Source organism: Petromyzon marinus, chromosome 25 (genome assembly GCF_048934315.1).
Source record: "Petromyzon marinus isolate PM22_M1 ecotype Great Lakes invasive population chromosome 25, UKy_Petmar_22M1.pri1.0, whole genome shotgun sequence".
NCBI lineage: Eukaryota > Metazoa > Chordata > Hyperoartia > Petromyzontiformes > Petromyzontidae > Petromyzon > Petromyzon marinus.
The window spans coordinates 11,264,847-11,281,617 of record NC_133691.1 but is presented as its reverse complement, the minus strand read 5'-3'; the positions used below and the strand labels follow the sequence as shown (position 1 = coordinate 11,281,617).

Below are 16,771 nucleotides of genomic sequence, written 5' to 3'. Positions count from 1 at the left end.
TCCCTCTGTCTTGTGCCAATCTGCCCAAGTGGTGGCCACATCTCTCTGACACCATTCTCTTCCCGTGTCGTCTTCGTCGTCTTCGTCGAGACATTCTCTGTGAGGTCTTCCTCTCTTTCCGGTCCATTCCCGTTTTTCCGAACAACAACACACTTTGAATGTTCCTGTTGTTGTCCATCCTCCTACATATGTGTCCACGCAGTGCCCAGTTTCCTTCTCACCGCTGCCTGCATCACCATCATCACCATCAGATCGTCTTCTCCCACGTGCCACCTTTACCTTCAGCAGCAGTAGCAACATACTTCCGTGGCAATCCATTTCTCGTGCCAACATCCTATCTCTGTCAGTCTTTATTTATTTTTTAAATGCCCAAATCTCGCAGGAACAAAGAGCTGCAACCGAACACGCTTGCTGTCAAGACGTCCCGTTTGGCCTCGTAGCCGATTGGAGGTAGGGATGGAGATGGGGGGGCAGTGGTCCGGCTGCTACCGAATGCGTGAATCACTCACGCGCTCCATCCGAGGGGCCGCTACGTGACTTTACCGAAAGAACCAAAGAGTAACTTCTGGGAATGTTCGCAACAGCAGCCGAGGAAACGTGCTGCCTCCACGCGTTGACAACGACGGCGACCAAGAGGGAGACTCTACGGCCTTTTGAAGCTATTAACGTTACGTTTGTTATCACGTCACAGTGTTTTCATCCGCTCTTTTTTTTGTTGCCATGAAAACGATAGTTCCATACAAGTCGTTAACATTTTTTTTGTTTGAAGCAACCCTGCATTATTTGGGGTCCTTTGTCAGTCCACGGCTGTGAATGACTGTCTGCCCTCGCCGCCCCGTACGCCCTCGTCACTTCGTGCAGAATGACCCGTGCAGAATGTCCCGTGCAGAATGACCCGTGCGGGATGACCCGTGCAGAATGACCCGTGCAGAATGACCCGTGCGGGATGACCCGTGCGGAATGACCCGTGCAGAATGACCCGTGCAGAATGACCCGTGCGGAATGACCCGTGCAGAATTACCCGTGCGGAATGACCCGTGCAGAATTACCCGTGCGGAATGACCCGTGCAGAATTACCCGTGCGGAATGACCCATGCAGAATTACCCATGCAGAATGACCCGTGCGGGATGACCCGTGCGGGATGACCCGTGCGGAATGACCTGTGCGGAATGACCCGTGCGGAATGACCCGTGCAGAATGACCCGTGCGGGATGACCCGTGCAGAATGACCCGTGCAGAATGACCCGTGCAGAATGACCCGTGCGGAATGACCCGTGCGGGGTGACCCGTGCAGAATTACCCGTGCAGAATGACCCGTGCAGAATGACCCGTGCAGAATGACCCGTGCAGAATGACCCGTGCGGGATGACCCGTGCGGGATGACCCGTGCGGGATGACGGGAGGCAGAGACAGGGTCGGAGGCGTTGAAGTGCTGCACAACGGCCTCTCTCGCTTCGCGCCGCGGCATATACAAGAGGCGACGTTTCGGCCAATGGCCCTTCTTTGTAGCACACACATAGAGAGCCAGAGTGGACGATACGAGTTGCTGACTGCACGTGTTTACACCATGGGACCCTGATGAGATTTACATTTTTTAAACATGGCCTCTCTATGTACCTGCTATGTGAAGTGGGGACATTGCCCGAAACGCCGCCTATTATATATACACCGTACGGCTAGACGGTGGGTGACCGCGTGACCGTGTGCGTCTCTGGGTGTTGAGTCTGCAGGGTCCTCCCCATGCCGGCACTGCTCGACTCAATTGGTGCTGCTCGTGTTGCTGATGCAGTTGCCACACGAAAACGTTGCTGATGATGCTACTGCTGCTGCAGTTGCCACACGAGAACGTTGCTGATGATGCTGCTGCTGCAGTTGTCACACGAGAACGTTGCTGATGATGCTGCTGCTGCTGCAGTTGCCACACGAGAACGTTGCTGATGATGCTGCTGCTGCAGTTGTCACACGAGAACGTTGCTGATGATGCTGCTGCTGCTGCAGTTGCCACACGAAAATGTTGCTGTTGTTATTGATGCTGCTGCTGTTGTGGTTGTTATTCTTGTTGCTGTTATTGTTGTTGCTGCTGTTGTTGCTGTTATTGTTGTTGTCATTGTTGCTGCTGCTGCTGTCGCTGCTTTTCCCGGTGCTGTTGCCCGTCGCCACGAATGCCCGACGCCAGAGTGTCCAATCAATATTGCTCCACCTCCTGCTGCTGCTGTACGTATCGCGAGTGGTGGTGTCGACCCGTCATCGTGACCCCGCCGCCGCCGCCCCGAGACCGTCCCGACGCCACGGACCGCGAGCTCTGAGCCCGCGAGCCGGCGGCGCGCCTCTGCGCGAGGTTCTGCGAGATGGAGCGCTGCAGGTTGCGGTGGGACGACGCGGACGACGCGGACGACGCCGCTGGACGGCAGCCGCCCGCGGGCGAGGGGTCGACCGCGGCGGACGCAGCGGCGGACGCGGCGGCGGCGTGACCGTCCGTGGCGGACGTCGAGGACGAGACGGAGGAGGGCGACACGGCGCACGCCACCCAAGGGTGACGCAGTGCCTGGGCGGCCGAGAGTCGCTCGGTCGGCTCCACCTTCAGCAAGCCGTCGACGAAGTCCTTGGCCACGTTGGACACGCTGGGCCAAGGCTGCGGGTAGAGATAGACAAGGTGTGTGTGTGTGTCTGCGCGTGTGTCTGCGCGTGTGTGTGTGTTGAACTTCTTTCGCACCGTCCGTAGCCAACCGTGCTCATCGGCGGTGCGGGGGAAGGACAACAAACTGGACACTGAACAGGATTATAGAGACAAAGAGAAAGGTCCCTCCCCTTCGCCGATTAGCATTTTCCATTTGTTGAGGCAAGTGCTGTTTTGGTCTATATATATAAAACTATATTTTAATTTATATATAGAAATATATCAATACATTTACGTATACGTATACATATATTATATTGGTATTTATAAATATGTATTAACACAAAAAGAGATTTTGCATAGGTTAGAACATCGCGTTTGCAGGGGTGTCTAGGCTGGCTACACACACACACACCACACACACATCACACACACACACCACACAAACACACCACACACACACCACACACACCACACCACAGACACCACACCACACACACCACACACACACACAACCAGACACACACCACACATACGCCGCACACACGCACACCGCACACACAACCACACACACACACACCACACACACCCCACACACACACCAGACACACACACCACACACACACACCACACACACACCACACACACACCACACCACAGACACCACACCACACACACCATACACACCAGACACACACACACCACACACACACACCAGACACACACACCACACACACACCACACACACACCACACACACCACACACACCAGACACACACACAACACACACACCACACACACCACACACAACACACACACCACACACACACCACACACACACACAAACACACCAGACACACACCACACACACACCACACACACCACACACTTACCACACACACCACACACACACCACAACAACAACCGCCATTCGCCACTAAGTGGCAGTGACGTCACCACGACTCTTGTGCCAGGCCATGTGCACCTTGAGGCCACGTGAAGTGTCGAACGCCCGCGGGCAGGAGGTCACAGGGCAAACCCAGATGCCACGGGTCGACTGACTGAAATGACTAGCTGGTGCACCACCTGTGCCACCTACTGTGCCAACCTTCTGTGCTTTAGCCACTCGGCGCTTCGCTCGTTGTTGTGAGCGTCGCTCCTCCGCCCTCCGTTGTTGTTGGAGGGCGACTGCTGCCAACTGCCCAGTAGCATCCTTCACGGGCCTCCTCCACAGAGGCCGACCTTGACACCGCTGGTACCAGTCAACGGCAAGTCTATTCAGCTCCACGTCCTCCTGTACCACATCACTCCATCTCTTCTCTAACCCGTGCCGCGCCCGTTTAGCCCCCTCGATCCGGCCGAACAAAAGCTGTTTCGACAAGCGGTTGCTGGGCATGCGGGCTACATGACCCAGCCAACGCAGCCTTGCCTGCCGGAGGAGCTCACCGATGGGACTTTGCCCAGATTTTTCAAGAATTTTTGAGCTCCTCACACAATCCAGCCTGGTTAAACCCAGGATGGATCGTAGGCAGGCTAGTCTAAATGTTTCCAACCGGCGAATATGCTCCATTAAGGGGGTCCACGTTTCGCAAGCGTAGAGAAGGGAGGGAATGACTGTAGCCGAGAAGACCTGAAGCTTAGTGCGGAGCGACTTACCAGGTAGCTTCCACACAGCGTTACGCAACCGATGAAAAGATATTGCCGCTCGAATGATTTGGAGTGAGACCTCTGCTGTTAAACTGGAGCCGGTCATAAGCACACTGCTCAGGTATGGGAAACTCTCCACTGTCTCCACAACTGCCCCATCACCGATTGGGAGTTGTGGGGGAGGAGTGTCCGATGGTACAAAATACCCAGGCAGGTGCTTAGTTTTGGTGGGGCTGATGGTAAGGCCCCATCTCTTAGTGGAACGCTCGAGTCTCAGCAGCAGCGTCTCCAACTCCTCCTCTGAATGAGTAGCTATTACCAAATCATCAGCATACATAACGTCGTTGAGTAATAGGGAGCCATCCCTTGACCGCACCCGGGCATCGATCAGCCTCCCATTATATCTGTACCAAATGGAGATTCCACCGGTACAGCTATTGAAGGCTTCATGAACTACGTGGTCAAAATAGATGTTAAATAATGTGGGAGCCAGAGGACATCCCTGTCGCACCCCAAGGTGTACAGGGAATGGCTCTGACTCCCGGCCACGTAGTTTTACCCGGGCCCGCTCACCATCATGAAGGTCCTTAATGATCGTGAGCAGAGGGTCAGGGACTCCAAAAGCACGAAGAACAACACAGAGCCCAGGCCTACTGATGGTATCATAGGCCTTGACCAGGTCAATAAAGCAGAGATGTAGGTCTTGTTGGAATTCCCTACACCTCTGCTGTAGCAGACGGACAGAAAATATGGCATCTGTGCAGGACCGCCCTTTCCTGAAACCACATTGGGGCTCCGCAAGCCTCTCCTCAGCGTGCCTGGCAAGGCGATGTTGAATAATCCTTGCCAGGACCTTTCCCGGCACACTGAGGAGTGAGATGCCCTTGTAGTTGTTACAGTCTGTGCGGTCCCTCTTCTTAAAGAGGGGGACCACCAGGGCATCCTTCCAATCCTGCGGAACCCGTCCAGTGGTCCAGACTGTTGTTATGATGTCATATAGGGCAGTCTGTGCACATACGCCACCCTCCCTCAGCATTTCGCTTGGGTGAGCATCTCTGCCCGCTGCCTTTCCTGGTCTCAAACTCCGGATCGCCTTCAGTACTTCCTCAACAGATGGTACTTCAGCCAGCCACTCACAGGGGGTGACTTCTTCCAATATTTGAGGTACTGCAGCCTCAGCAGGGTCATCCTCACTTTGTGCTACGATGTTTTCCTGGCTGAGGGATTTTCCCTCCCCCAGGACCTCACAGAAATGCTCAGCAAATCTGCAAACCTGTTCCTGGGGGTCGGAGATTGGATCACCGTTTTTTCCCCTAATGATGGTAATAGGTGTGGCGCTGCAGGTTACTTTTTTGATGGAGTTAAATAGAGTTTTGTGATCGCGGGCTTCTGAGGCAGACTCCATCTCATCAGCATCCCGCGACCACCACCCATCCTTGCAGCGCCTCACGGCTCTCCAAACCTCCGAGCGAAGGCTGCGGTAAGCCTCCTCATTCTCTGACGTGGGATTCTGTAGCCGATGAGAGTGGGCCTGTCGCTTTTTCTCAACCATCCTGAACACCTCCTCTGCCAGCCAGTGTCTTTGGGGAGGTCTGGACCGCGTACCCAAAGCAGCCATTGCAGCTGCATGAGTCACAGTCCTAAACCTCGCCCATTTACCCTCAACATCTGGAGGAGTGGGGGACGATGCCAAACCCAGCCGCAAGCGATGATGAAATTCTCGCTTGCAACTTTTATCAGATAACTGAGACCAGGCCACTTTAGGTTGGAATGGGGTCCTGGGTGTATACCCACCACCGGAGTGGAAGAATGGCAGGCGCATCTTACAGATGACTAGTCGATGGTCAGAGGGAGATCAGCTCCATGGTAGGTCCTGGTGTCAAGGGCATGGGCTCGCATCCGCTGGTCCGTCAATATGTAGTCCAGCAGATGTTCTTGCTTGGACCCGGCATGCATCCATGATGTTGTGTGGATGCGCCGATGCCGGAACAGCGTGTTGGTAATTACAAGCCCATGGGCTGCACACAAATCTAGCAGCCTCCTACCGTTGTTATTGAGCTGATCTCGCCCATGCCCTCCAATCACCCCAGACCAGGTGCCAGCATCATGACCAACTCGGGCATTGAAGTCACCCAACAAGATGACTCTATCCCGAGGGGCCACTTTAGCCAGCACCTGTGACAGGAGGTCATAGAAGGCATCTGACTCATCGGCTTTGCCTGCATCTCTCCACGGATGTTCGTCTTCGGTGGGGGCATAAGTAACCACGACCACCACTCCTCGCCTCCGGTTGATGGGAAGGCGAGCCCAAAGTAGCCTGGGGCTTACAGCTTCCCACACCTCACCGCCACGCTCCCACGCCCCCTTCATTCTTTTATTCAAAAGAAGAGCCACACCCTGTTGTTTGGCAGTCTGCTGCCCCGAGTAGAGGACAGTCCACCCCTCATGGTGGCAGGAGCCAGAACCGGTCCACCGGACCTCCTGAATGTCACAGAGATCCAGGCGGTACCGGTCCAGCTCCCGACAGAGCAGTGGCAGCCTCTCCTCCACAGTGAGCGTTCGAACATTCCACGTGGCCATCCGTAGTGGCTTTTCGGTGTTTTCTGGAGGAGCCCCGTGGGTAGAGATTCAATCTCCTGGCTCCGCCAAATGGGGTTTGGCCAGGAGACGTCATAGACGCCTGTCCCCCCGGGGCCTCCGGCACAAGCTTATTAGTTACATATTTTATTCGTGGTTTAGTGGTAATTTATTGAAGGTGGAGGGGTTACCAGCCCCTCGCACCCATCCAGAACCCCCGTTTAGCCACTGTGGTGGTCACAGACGCCATGAGGGGAGGAACCAATCGGACGCCATGAGGGGAGGAACCAATCGGAATTGGCCCTCCCCCCACAGCACTGTCCACAATAGAGTTGCCCGTCCGGCACCGCGAGGAGGTAGGGGGTTGCCACACACACCAAGCACACACCACACACACCACACACAACCACACACACACCACACACACACCACACACACACGCCAGACACACACCACACACACACCACACACTCTACACACACCACACCACACACACCACACATACACAGGGGAGGAGAGGGGGGTAGGGAGTGAGAAGTGGGGATGGAGGGGAGGGAGGGAGGAGTGGGGATGGAGGGGAGGGAATAGGTGGAGGTGAAGGGGTGCGGTGAAGGTGCAGAGAGGTACAGAGGAGCAGTCTGGGGGGGTCGGAAAGAATTGTGCAAAGTGTGGTGCGGGATGGGTGGAGGACCGCGATCGATGAGTACTAGGGTGTGCTGTGTGTGTGTATGGTGTGTGTGGTGTGTGTGTGGTGTGTGTGTGTGTGGTGTGTGTGGTGTGTGGTGTGTGTGTGTGTGGTGTGTGGTGTGTGTGTGTGTGGTGTGTGTGTGGTGTGTGTGTGTGGTGTGTGTGTGGTGTGTGTGTGTGGTGTGTGTCTGGTGTGTGTGATGTGTGTGTGGTGTGTGTGTGGTGTGTGTGGTGTGTGGTGTGTGTGTGTGTGTGGTGTGTGTGTGTGGTGTGTGTGTGGTGTGTGTGTGGTGTGTGTGTGTGGTGTGCGTGTGTGATGTGTGTGTGTGTGGTGTGTGTGTGTGATGTGTGTGGTGTGTGTGTGGTGTGTGTGGTGTGTGTGTGTGGTGTATGTGGTGTGTGTGGTGTGTGTGTGTGTGGTGTGTGTGTGGTGTGTGGTCTGTGTGTGTGTGTGTGGTGTGTGGTCTGCGTGTGGTGTGTGTGTGGTGTGTGTGTGGTGTGTGTGTGGTGTGTGGTATGTGTGTGTGGTGTGTGCTCTATGTGGTGTGTGTGTGGTGTGTGTGTGGTGTGTGTGATGTGTGTGGTGTGTGTGATGTGTGGTGTGTGTGTGTGGTGTGTGTGTGGTGTGTGTGTGGTGTGTGTAATGTGTGTGGTGTGTGTGATGTGTGGTGTGTGTGTGGTGTGTGTGTGGTGTGTGTATGTGGTGTGTGTGTGGTGTGTGTGTGGTGTGTGTGTGGTGTGTATGGTGTGTGTGTGGTGTGTGTGATGTGTGTGGTGTGTGTGTGTGGTGTGTGTGTGTGGTGTGTGTGGTGTGTTTGTGTGGTGTGTGTGGTGTTTGTGTGTGGAGTGTGTGGTGTGTGTGCGTTGTGTGTGTGTGGTGTGTGGTCTATGTGTGGTGTGTGTGGTGTTTGTGTGGTGTGTGTGGTTTGTGTGTGGTGTGTGTGGTGTGTGTGGTGTGTGTGTGTGATGTGTGGTGTGTGTCTGGTGTGTGTTTGTGTGGTGTGTGTGTGGTGTGTGTGTGGTGTGTGTGTGGTGTGTGTGGTGTGTGTGTGTGTGGTGTGTGTGTGTTTGTGGTGTGTGTGTGTGGTGTGTGTTTGTGGTGTGTGTGTGGTGTGTGTGGTGTGTGTGTGATGTGTGTGTGTGGTGTGTGTGTGTGTGATGTGTGTGTGTGGTGTGTGTGTGATGTGTGTGTGTGGTGTGTGTGTGGTGTGTGTGTGTATGGTGTGTGTGATATGTGATGTGTGTGTGTGGTGTGTGTGTGGTATGTGTGTGTGATGTGTGTGTGTGTGTGGTGTGTGTGTATGGTGTGTGTGTGATGTGTGATGTGTGTGTGTGGTGTGTGTGGTGTGTGTGTGTGTGATGTGTGTGTGTGGTGTGTGTGGTGTGTGTGTGTGATGTGTGTGTGTGTGGTGTGTGTGTGTATGGTGTGTGTGTGATGTGTGATGTGTGTGTGTGGTGTGTGTGTGTGGTGTGTGTGTGTGTGGTGTGTGTGTGTGTGGTGTGTGTGGTGTGTGTGGTGTGTGTGTGTGTATGTGTGGTGTGTGTGGTGTGTGTGTGGTGTGTGTGTGGTGTGTGTGGTGTTTGTGTGTGGTGTGTGTGTGATGTGTGTGGTGTGTGTGTGGTGTGTGTGTGTGGTGTGTGTGTGTGATGTGTGTGGGGTGTGTGGTGTTTGTGTGTGGTGTGTGGTGTGTGTGTGTGATATGTGTGTGTGGTGTGTGTGGTGTGTGTGTGATGTGTGTGTGTGATGTGTGTGGTGTGTGTGGTGTGTGTGTGGGGTGTATGTGGTGTGTGTGTGGTGTGTGTGTGTGTGTGGTGTTTGTGTGGTGTGTGTGGTGTGTGTGCTGTGTGTGTAGTGTGTGTGTGGTGTGCGTGTGTGATGTGTGTGTGGTGTGTGTGTGTGTGATGTGTGTGGTGTGTGTGTGTGGTGTGTGTGTGTGGTGTGTGTGATGTGTGTGGTGTGTGGTGTGTGTGATGTGTGTGTGTGGTGTGTGTGTGTGATGTGTGTATGTGTGGTGTGTGTGATGTGTGTGGTGTGTGTGTGGTGTGTCTGTGTGCTGTGTGTGTGATGTGTGTGGTGTTTGTGGTGTTTGCGTGTGGTGTGTGGTGTGTGTGTGATGTGTGTATGGTGTGTGTGATGTGTGTGTGTGGTGTGTGTGTGTGTGATGTGTGTGTGTGGTGTGTGTGTGATGTGTGTGTGTGGTGTGTGTGTGATGTGTGTGTGTGGTGTGTGTGTGGTGTGTGTGTATGGTGTGTGTGTGATATGTGATGTGTGTGTGTGGTGTGTGTGTGTGGTGTGTGTGTGTGTATGATGTGTGTGGTGTGTGTGTATGGTGTGTGTGTGATGTGTGTGTGTGGTGTGTGTGGTGTGTGTGTGTGTGATGTGTGTGTGTGGTGTGTGTCTGTATGGTGTGTGTGTGTGTGGTGTGTGTGTGATGTGTGTGTGTGTGTAGTGTGTGTGTGTATGGTGTGTGTGTGATGTGTGTGTGGTGTGTGTGTGTGGTGTGTGTGTGTGTGGTGTGTGTGTGTGGCGTGTGTGTGTGGTGTGTGTGTGATGTGTGTGTGTGATGTGTGTGTGTGTGTGGTGTGTGTCTGTATGGTGTGTGTGTGATGTGTGATGTGTGTGTGTGTGATGTGTGTGTGTGACATCTTCTCCCGTTCGCACGCGACGACCGTGGGCGCACGTGCCGGGGGTCAGAGCGCGTGGCACGCGATGTGTGGGGTGGGGTGGGGGGAGGTGGAAACGAGGAAGAAGGTGGAGGGGGGGGGTACACGTGTACAGGTGTGACTGTGTACAAGTGTGACTGCAGGTGTGACTACAGGTGTGACTGTGTACAGGTGTGACTGTGTACAGGTGTGACTACAGGTGTGACTGTGTACAGGTGTGACTGTGTACAGGTGTGACTGTCTACAAGTGTGACTACAGGAGTGACCGTGTACAGGTGTGACTGTGTACAGGTGTGACTGCAGGTGTGACTACAGGAGTGACCGTGTACAAGTGTGACTGTCTACAAGTGTGAATACAGGAGTGACTACAGGAGTGACCATGTACAGGTGTGACTGTCTACAAGTGTGACAGTGTACAGGTGTGACTACAGGAGTGACCGTGTACAGGTGTGACTGTGTACAGGTGTGACTGCAGGTGTGACTACAGGAGTGACCGTGTACAGGTGTGACTGTCTACAAGTGTGACAGTGTACAGGTGTGACTACAGGAGTGACCGTGTACAGGTGTGACTGTCTACAAGTGTGACTGCAGGTGTGACTACAGGAGTGACCGTGTACAGGTGTGACTGTCTACAAGTGTGACAGTGTACAGGTGTGACTACAGGAGTGACCGTGTACAGGTGTGACTGTCTACAAGTGTGACTGCAGGTGTGACTACAGGAGGGACCGTGTACAGGTGTGACTGTCTACAAGTGTGACGCAGGTGTGACTAAAGGAGTGACCATGTACAGGTGTGACTGTATACAGGTGTGTACAGGTGTGACTACAGGAGTGACCGTGTATAGGTGTGACTGTGTACAGGAGTGACCGTGTACAGGTGTGACTGCATACAGGTGTGTACAGGTGTGACTACAGGTGTGTCCGTCTACAGGTATGACTGTGTACAGGCGTGCGCAGGTGTGACAACAAGAGTGATCTTTACAGGTGTGACCGTCTGCAGGTGTTACAGGTGTGACTGTTCACAGCTGTTCACATGCGTGGTGTGACTACAGGAGTAACCGTATACAGGTGTGACTGTGTGCAGGTGTGACAGTGTACAGGTGTGACTGTGACTTACGGGCGGATATAGAAACTTCACAAGGATGGAGGGGGGAGGGTGTTGGGGGGGGGGGGCGGTCCCAAAATACCAAGATGTATAAATAAGTCCCGAGATCAGCAACCTTAAATAAACATTCTCGCGTTACATCAATGAAACACCGATTTGTGGGGCGGGGGGGGGGAGGGGTATCTCTCAAGGGGGGTGATTGCCCCTCCCCCATCGCCCTCCCTCTCCGCTCCTGCTCCGAGGTGGGGGGGGGGGGTGAGCTCGGGGGGGGGGGGCAGGAATGAAGGGGGAGGAGGGAGGGGGGGGGTTAGGGGTCACTGCGACTGGTTCGCGTGACAGCGCCACACCTCGCGCGTCACGGCACCTGCCGCCTCTGACGTCACGGCCAGGTGAGACAGGTGCCGCGGGGCCCGAGGGAGGGGGTGCGGGGGATGGAGGAATTTAAAGTGGGGGCAGGGGGGGGTGAGGGAGGGAGTGGAGGGGGATGGTTTGATTTGTTGTTGAACTGGCGGGAGACAATCACGTCATTTAAAAGTACAGTGGCTGCATACACAGATGAAGATCCTTCCGTGTAGCCTTAACAGAGTGTTGGGGGTAAGTGCTGTCAGCGAGCACCTATGAAGGGGGGGGGGGTGGATGGCGAACAACACGCCCAGCCGCCTTTGTCTCCCCAGTGGCGACATTTACACACCGCACCAGATACTCATTTGAGGCTGAGTCGACCTAGGTGAGGACTCAGGACCGGTTCAGATAATCGCCACTGGTGTTGGCCGTGAGCGGGAATCGAACTCGGGTCGACGGGTTCGTAGCGTCGTGCGCTAACCGCTACACTATCGCTCCCCAGGACCTATACAAACACATACACACACGTGCTCAGGGCTATTAATACAGATCAGAAGAGTTCGTCCGGTGGTCCATCGCTGCTGACAGCGTAACTCTTCGTACGGCTATTTAAACAAACTGGGGGTCATGACAAGACATGCTTCAAAATGTATTTCTCATCAGGCCCCAAATGATGTGAACGAATGGTGTAAACAAATTATATAAGCAAAGTATGTAAACAAATTATGTAAACTATGATGTAAACAACTCTTGTCATCAACTATCTGGCTTCTCGTCTGTGCCATTACCCAAAACGTTGTCCACTATATATATAAAAAATATATATATTCATTTCAAGGCCACACACGGAAATTAAAGAAAATCTATTATTTAGGTATTTTACCAGGTGTGAGACCCCACTGAGTTCCGTAGCTTATTTTCAGAAGCGACCTGGCCATCACAAACGAAGCGGTGGCTTATCATCATCATCATCACACGCAAATGTGTCGCAGCCAAATAAATCTAAACGCGTGATGTTCATTATAAATGTGGCGGGGGGGAAAACACCGGAGGACTCGGAGTAAAAATCCACGCTCTCACGGGGAGAGAGAGAGACGCCACAAACTCCAATATAAAGCAGCTGTCAGGGTCGGGATCGAACCCACGACCTCCTGTACACCGGGCGAGGGAGTTAACATTTCGCCACCGCAGCGCCCCTGCATTTCCACCCCCCTCACCCTTCTGACCCCCCGCCCCTCGAGCCCCAGCCCCCACCTCCAAACTAAATACCCCCCCTCCTCTCTCTCCCCCCAAATAAATATCCCACCCCCTGGCGCTCACCACACACTCCGCTAATTAAACAGGAAATTAATTAGCTGGTGACTTTGCGAGGAGGTGTTAATCCCTAGGGGGATAGGACGCGGTGGTGCTGGTGGTGCTGGTGGTGGTGGGGCGGAGTGGAGGTCGCTGTAGACGCGAACACGACCGAATCCAGTTCAACACCCGTCCAAGGACGCCGAGAGAACTGCGTGGGATGAGTGCCCCACCACGTGACTCGCACCGCATGCACGCCGTGTCGCTCACGGCGACTGATCGTACTTCAGATATCACTCGCCACTGATGTTAGCCGTGGCCTGGGCATCACGTTCAGGTCGCATGGTCCATGGCGCAGTGTGCGAACCACTGCGGCCACCTCTCCCGACCTCCCGACTTGTGAAGGATAATCGCTTGATCCATCATATTTGCATGCCGGGCGTGGTGGATTTTGCGAGTCTGTGACCCAGGGCTTTGGAAAACATGGGCTAGTGGATCACTCAGAGATTTGTAAAACTCTTCGCCTCGCTGCCGTGCCGGATGACCAGAATATGGCCCTGGATGGGCTTAGCGACCCATAGAACCATCTTCGTCTATGGGTCTCAGTGTAAGTCTATGGGTCTCTATGTGAGTCTGTGGGTCTCTCTGTTAGCATGTGGGTTTCTCTGAGTTTGCGGGTTTCTTTGTCAGTCCGCGGGTCTCTTTGTTCGTCCGTGGGTCTCTGTGTGAGTTTGTGGATCTCTCTGTGAGTCTATGGGTCTCCATAGGCCCCCTGTCCATGTTTAAATCCAGGCTAAAGACCTCATTCTTCTCCTCTGCCTATGACTGGCTGGCTCTCTCCCTCCACAAGGTCCACTGCTTCTGTACAGCGACCTGATAGCCCCTCCCATTCAGACGTCATCATCGTGATGATGATCATCATCATGAACTATGATTAATCCACTGCCGGATGATGATACACATTGTATTGTGCTCCAGTAAGGGGGCGAGGAGACAGGTGAGGGGGGGAGGTGGGGAGGGAGGGGCAGATGGGCCACAGGGACAGGGGGTCACGGAGGACGCACATTGATGCGTGACCCTGCGGGCTGAAGAAGAGGGTAGGAGGGGGGGGGGGCGATGTGGAGGAGTGTAGTTTGGGGGGGGGGGGTCTCTTGTCGCGGCCCGGGACCCCCAGGCAAGACGGGACTTGTTCCTGTCCCTGATTTAATTGGGAGCCACGCTCGCTGGAGCGACCCCGAAGGCAACATTCTCATCAAAGAGAAACTCATCCGCACCTCTCTCACGCTCCCCACCGCCACCACCACCAGCACCGCGACACCGTGCGAACATGGACCCATTACTCAGCAGGGTTCATAATGTTTGTGTCAGATCACTCAGGCGGCACCGCTGATGAGCTGGGTTTGAATCCGGGTTCCAGTCGCCCGTGATTTCCGGTGTAGCGAGATGATGGTCTCAGCCCGTTTGCCAATGACTGCGTAAACTGAACGCGATATTGAGAATTGCGTCCTTCGCTGTGGGTAAGGCGGGCCCTTGGACAGGGATCTCCAGAGTAGTTTTGCGATACGTGCGTCCGCGGGCCGTTCTCTAACGCGGGTCAATTCGCGAGCTCCGACGATTAACAACATAACGGTGGCTAAGAGATGTTAACTACCTCGCCTGGTATACAGGAGGTCGTGGGTTCGATCCTGACCCCGACGCCTGCTGTATATTTGGAGTTTGCGTGTCTCTCTCTCTCTCTCCCTGTGGTCGCGTGGATCTTCCTCCGGTTTTTTCCCCTACACATTTAGAATCAACATCACGCGTTTAGAGCATCTGGCTGATATAAGTTTCCACATGTTGATAAGCCACTTTGTGTACCGCATTTTGCTGGCGAACCAGGGAATAAACACATTACTTACATATTTTTATATTTCCCTGAATCTATCGGGCGCCACGGTGGTGAGATGTTAACTACCTCGCCTGGTGTACAGGCGAGGTAGTTAACATCATGGGTTTGATCCTGACCCTGACGCCCGCTGCATATTTGGAGTTTGCGTGACTCTCTACCCGTGGTCGCGTGGATTTTTCTCCGGGTCCTCCGGTTTTCCCTGCACATTGAGAATCAACATCACCAAGCGTTTCGCGTCTTTGGCTGATACTATAACTTTCAACGTGACAAGCCACATCGTTGAGCTAGCATTAGTGGCCAGGTCGCGTCTGAAAAAGAGCTACGTAGCTCAGTGGACCTTACCTGGTAAAATAGAAAATAGTTTAGTTTAGACACTCGGCCTGAGCCCCCCCTCCTCCCCCCGTCGCCGGGCAATGTGAGGATGAACGGCCACGTGCCCGACTGCGTCCTCGCTCCTGTGATGTCATCTTGCAGAAGAGACGCGACGTGGTGCACCGCTTACCGCGAGAGCGCTGTTGTAACGAAATATTTGAAAGCCGTGCGCAGCGCAAGCCATTACTTTGCGGGTATAACTCCCGTCACTGTCCATCTCTGTCTCTCTCTCTCTCATTGTCTCCGGTCCCTGTCACCTGCCTCTCTCTCCATCTCTCCGTTTATCCCTCATCTCTACCTGGTCGCCGCGTGCCCCCCACCCCACCCCCTCCGACCTCGCCTCCTCCGCTCTCACCTCGCCAACGTAGCTGTACTTGCCGCGCAGGATGGCCCTGAAGAGGCGGCTCCTCGTCTCCTCCTCGAAGGGCATGGTCCCGCTGAGCAGGATGTAGGAGATCACGCCGATGGCCCACATGTCCACCGCCTGCGTAAACGCGCCGCGCCGACTCAGCACCTCGGGTGGCATGTACTCGGGCGTCCCGCACGCGGTCCGCACGCACGACTCCGGCCCGTCCTCGTTCTCCTCGTGCCCTCGCCCCTGGCCCTGCCCGTGGCCCTGCCCCGCTCGCACGTTGCCCGCGAGGCCGAAGTCCGTGATGAAGAGGCGCGAGTCCGCGCCCGGGTGATAGTAGAGCAAGTTCTCGGGCTTGAGGTCGCGGTGGGCGATGCCCAGCGCGTGCAGGTAGCGCGCCCCCTCGAGCAGCATGGACAGGGCCCTCGCCGCGTCGCGCTCGGTGAAGGAGCCGCGCGCGAGGATGCGATCGAAGAGCTCCCCGCCCGTGGCGAGCTCCATCACCAGGTAGGTGCGCGTCGGCGTCTCGAACACCTCGATGAGTTGCACCACGTTCGGGTGCCGAACCCGGCGCAGCACCGCCAGCTCGCAGGCGCAAGCCTCGCGGCCCTCCGTGGCCGACGTCTCCACGAGCTTGATGGCGTAGGGCTGCCTCGAGGAGCGGTGCTCGGCGCGCACCACGCTGCTGAAGCTGCCGCGGCCGATCAGCGCCTTGAGGTCGTACTTGGCGGTGACGCGCGCGTCGAATTTCGCGCGGTATTTGGCCACTTTGCGAGACGAGGGGTCGATGTACTCGCCGCCGATGTCGCCGCCGTCACCAGCCGCCAACGCCGCCGCAGCTTTGAGCAGACACGGGTCATCGAACTGCTTGTCCTTGGTTCTGCCCCCCTTGGTTCTGCCCTCCTTGCTGCGCTGCTTCTCGACGCCGCTCGTCGCCGTCTTCACGAAGTCCACCTGGCCTCCCTTGGGGCAGTCGGGAAGGATCTTGCTGTGAGCGCATCCCATAGCGGCGGGGGTGCCACTGCTGCCCCCCCCTTCCCACCTCCCCCCACCCGCCCCCCGCCCCCCTCTTCTCCTCCGCCTCCTGCACGGAGCACCCTTTCCGTTGTTACGCACGGAGCGGCGCCTCGACCCCAGCTGGGAACGTCTCCCTGCCGGCCACTCGGCCACTCGGAGCGGGGGCTCCCGGGGTTTGCCCGCTGAGAAGGCTTCGCTGTGCTCGGAGCT

General features: G+C 55.3%; 1 protein-coding gene across 1 annotated transcript; it reads right to left on the bottom strand.

The window, feature by feature from the left end:
• Window positions 1-529: 529 nt before the first annotated feature.
• LOC116945787 (serine/threonine-protein kinase H1-like) lies at window positions 530-16,557 on the bottom strand. Its single transcript, XM_076069728.1, has 2 exons — window positions 15,548-16,557; window positions 530-2,633 (listed from the first exon to the last, which is right to left on the bottom strand). Exons 1-2 carry the CDS (start codon window positions 16,547-16,549, stop codon window positions 2,187-2,189), a joined length of 1,449 nt encoding a protein of 482 aa, XP_075925843.1. The 5' UTR covers window positions 16,550-16,557; the 3' UTR covers window positions 530-2,186.
• Window positions 16,558-16,771: the final 214 nt, after the last annotated feature.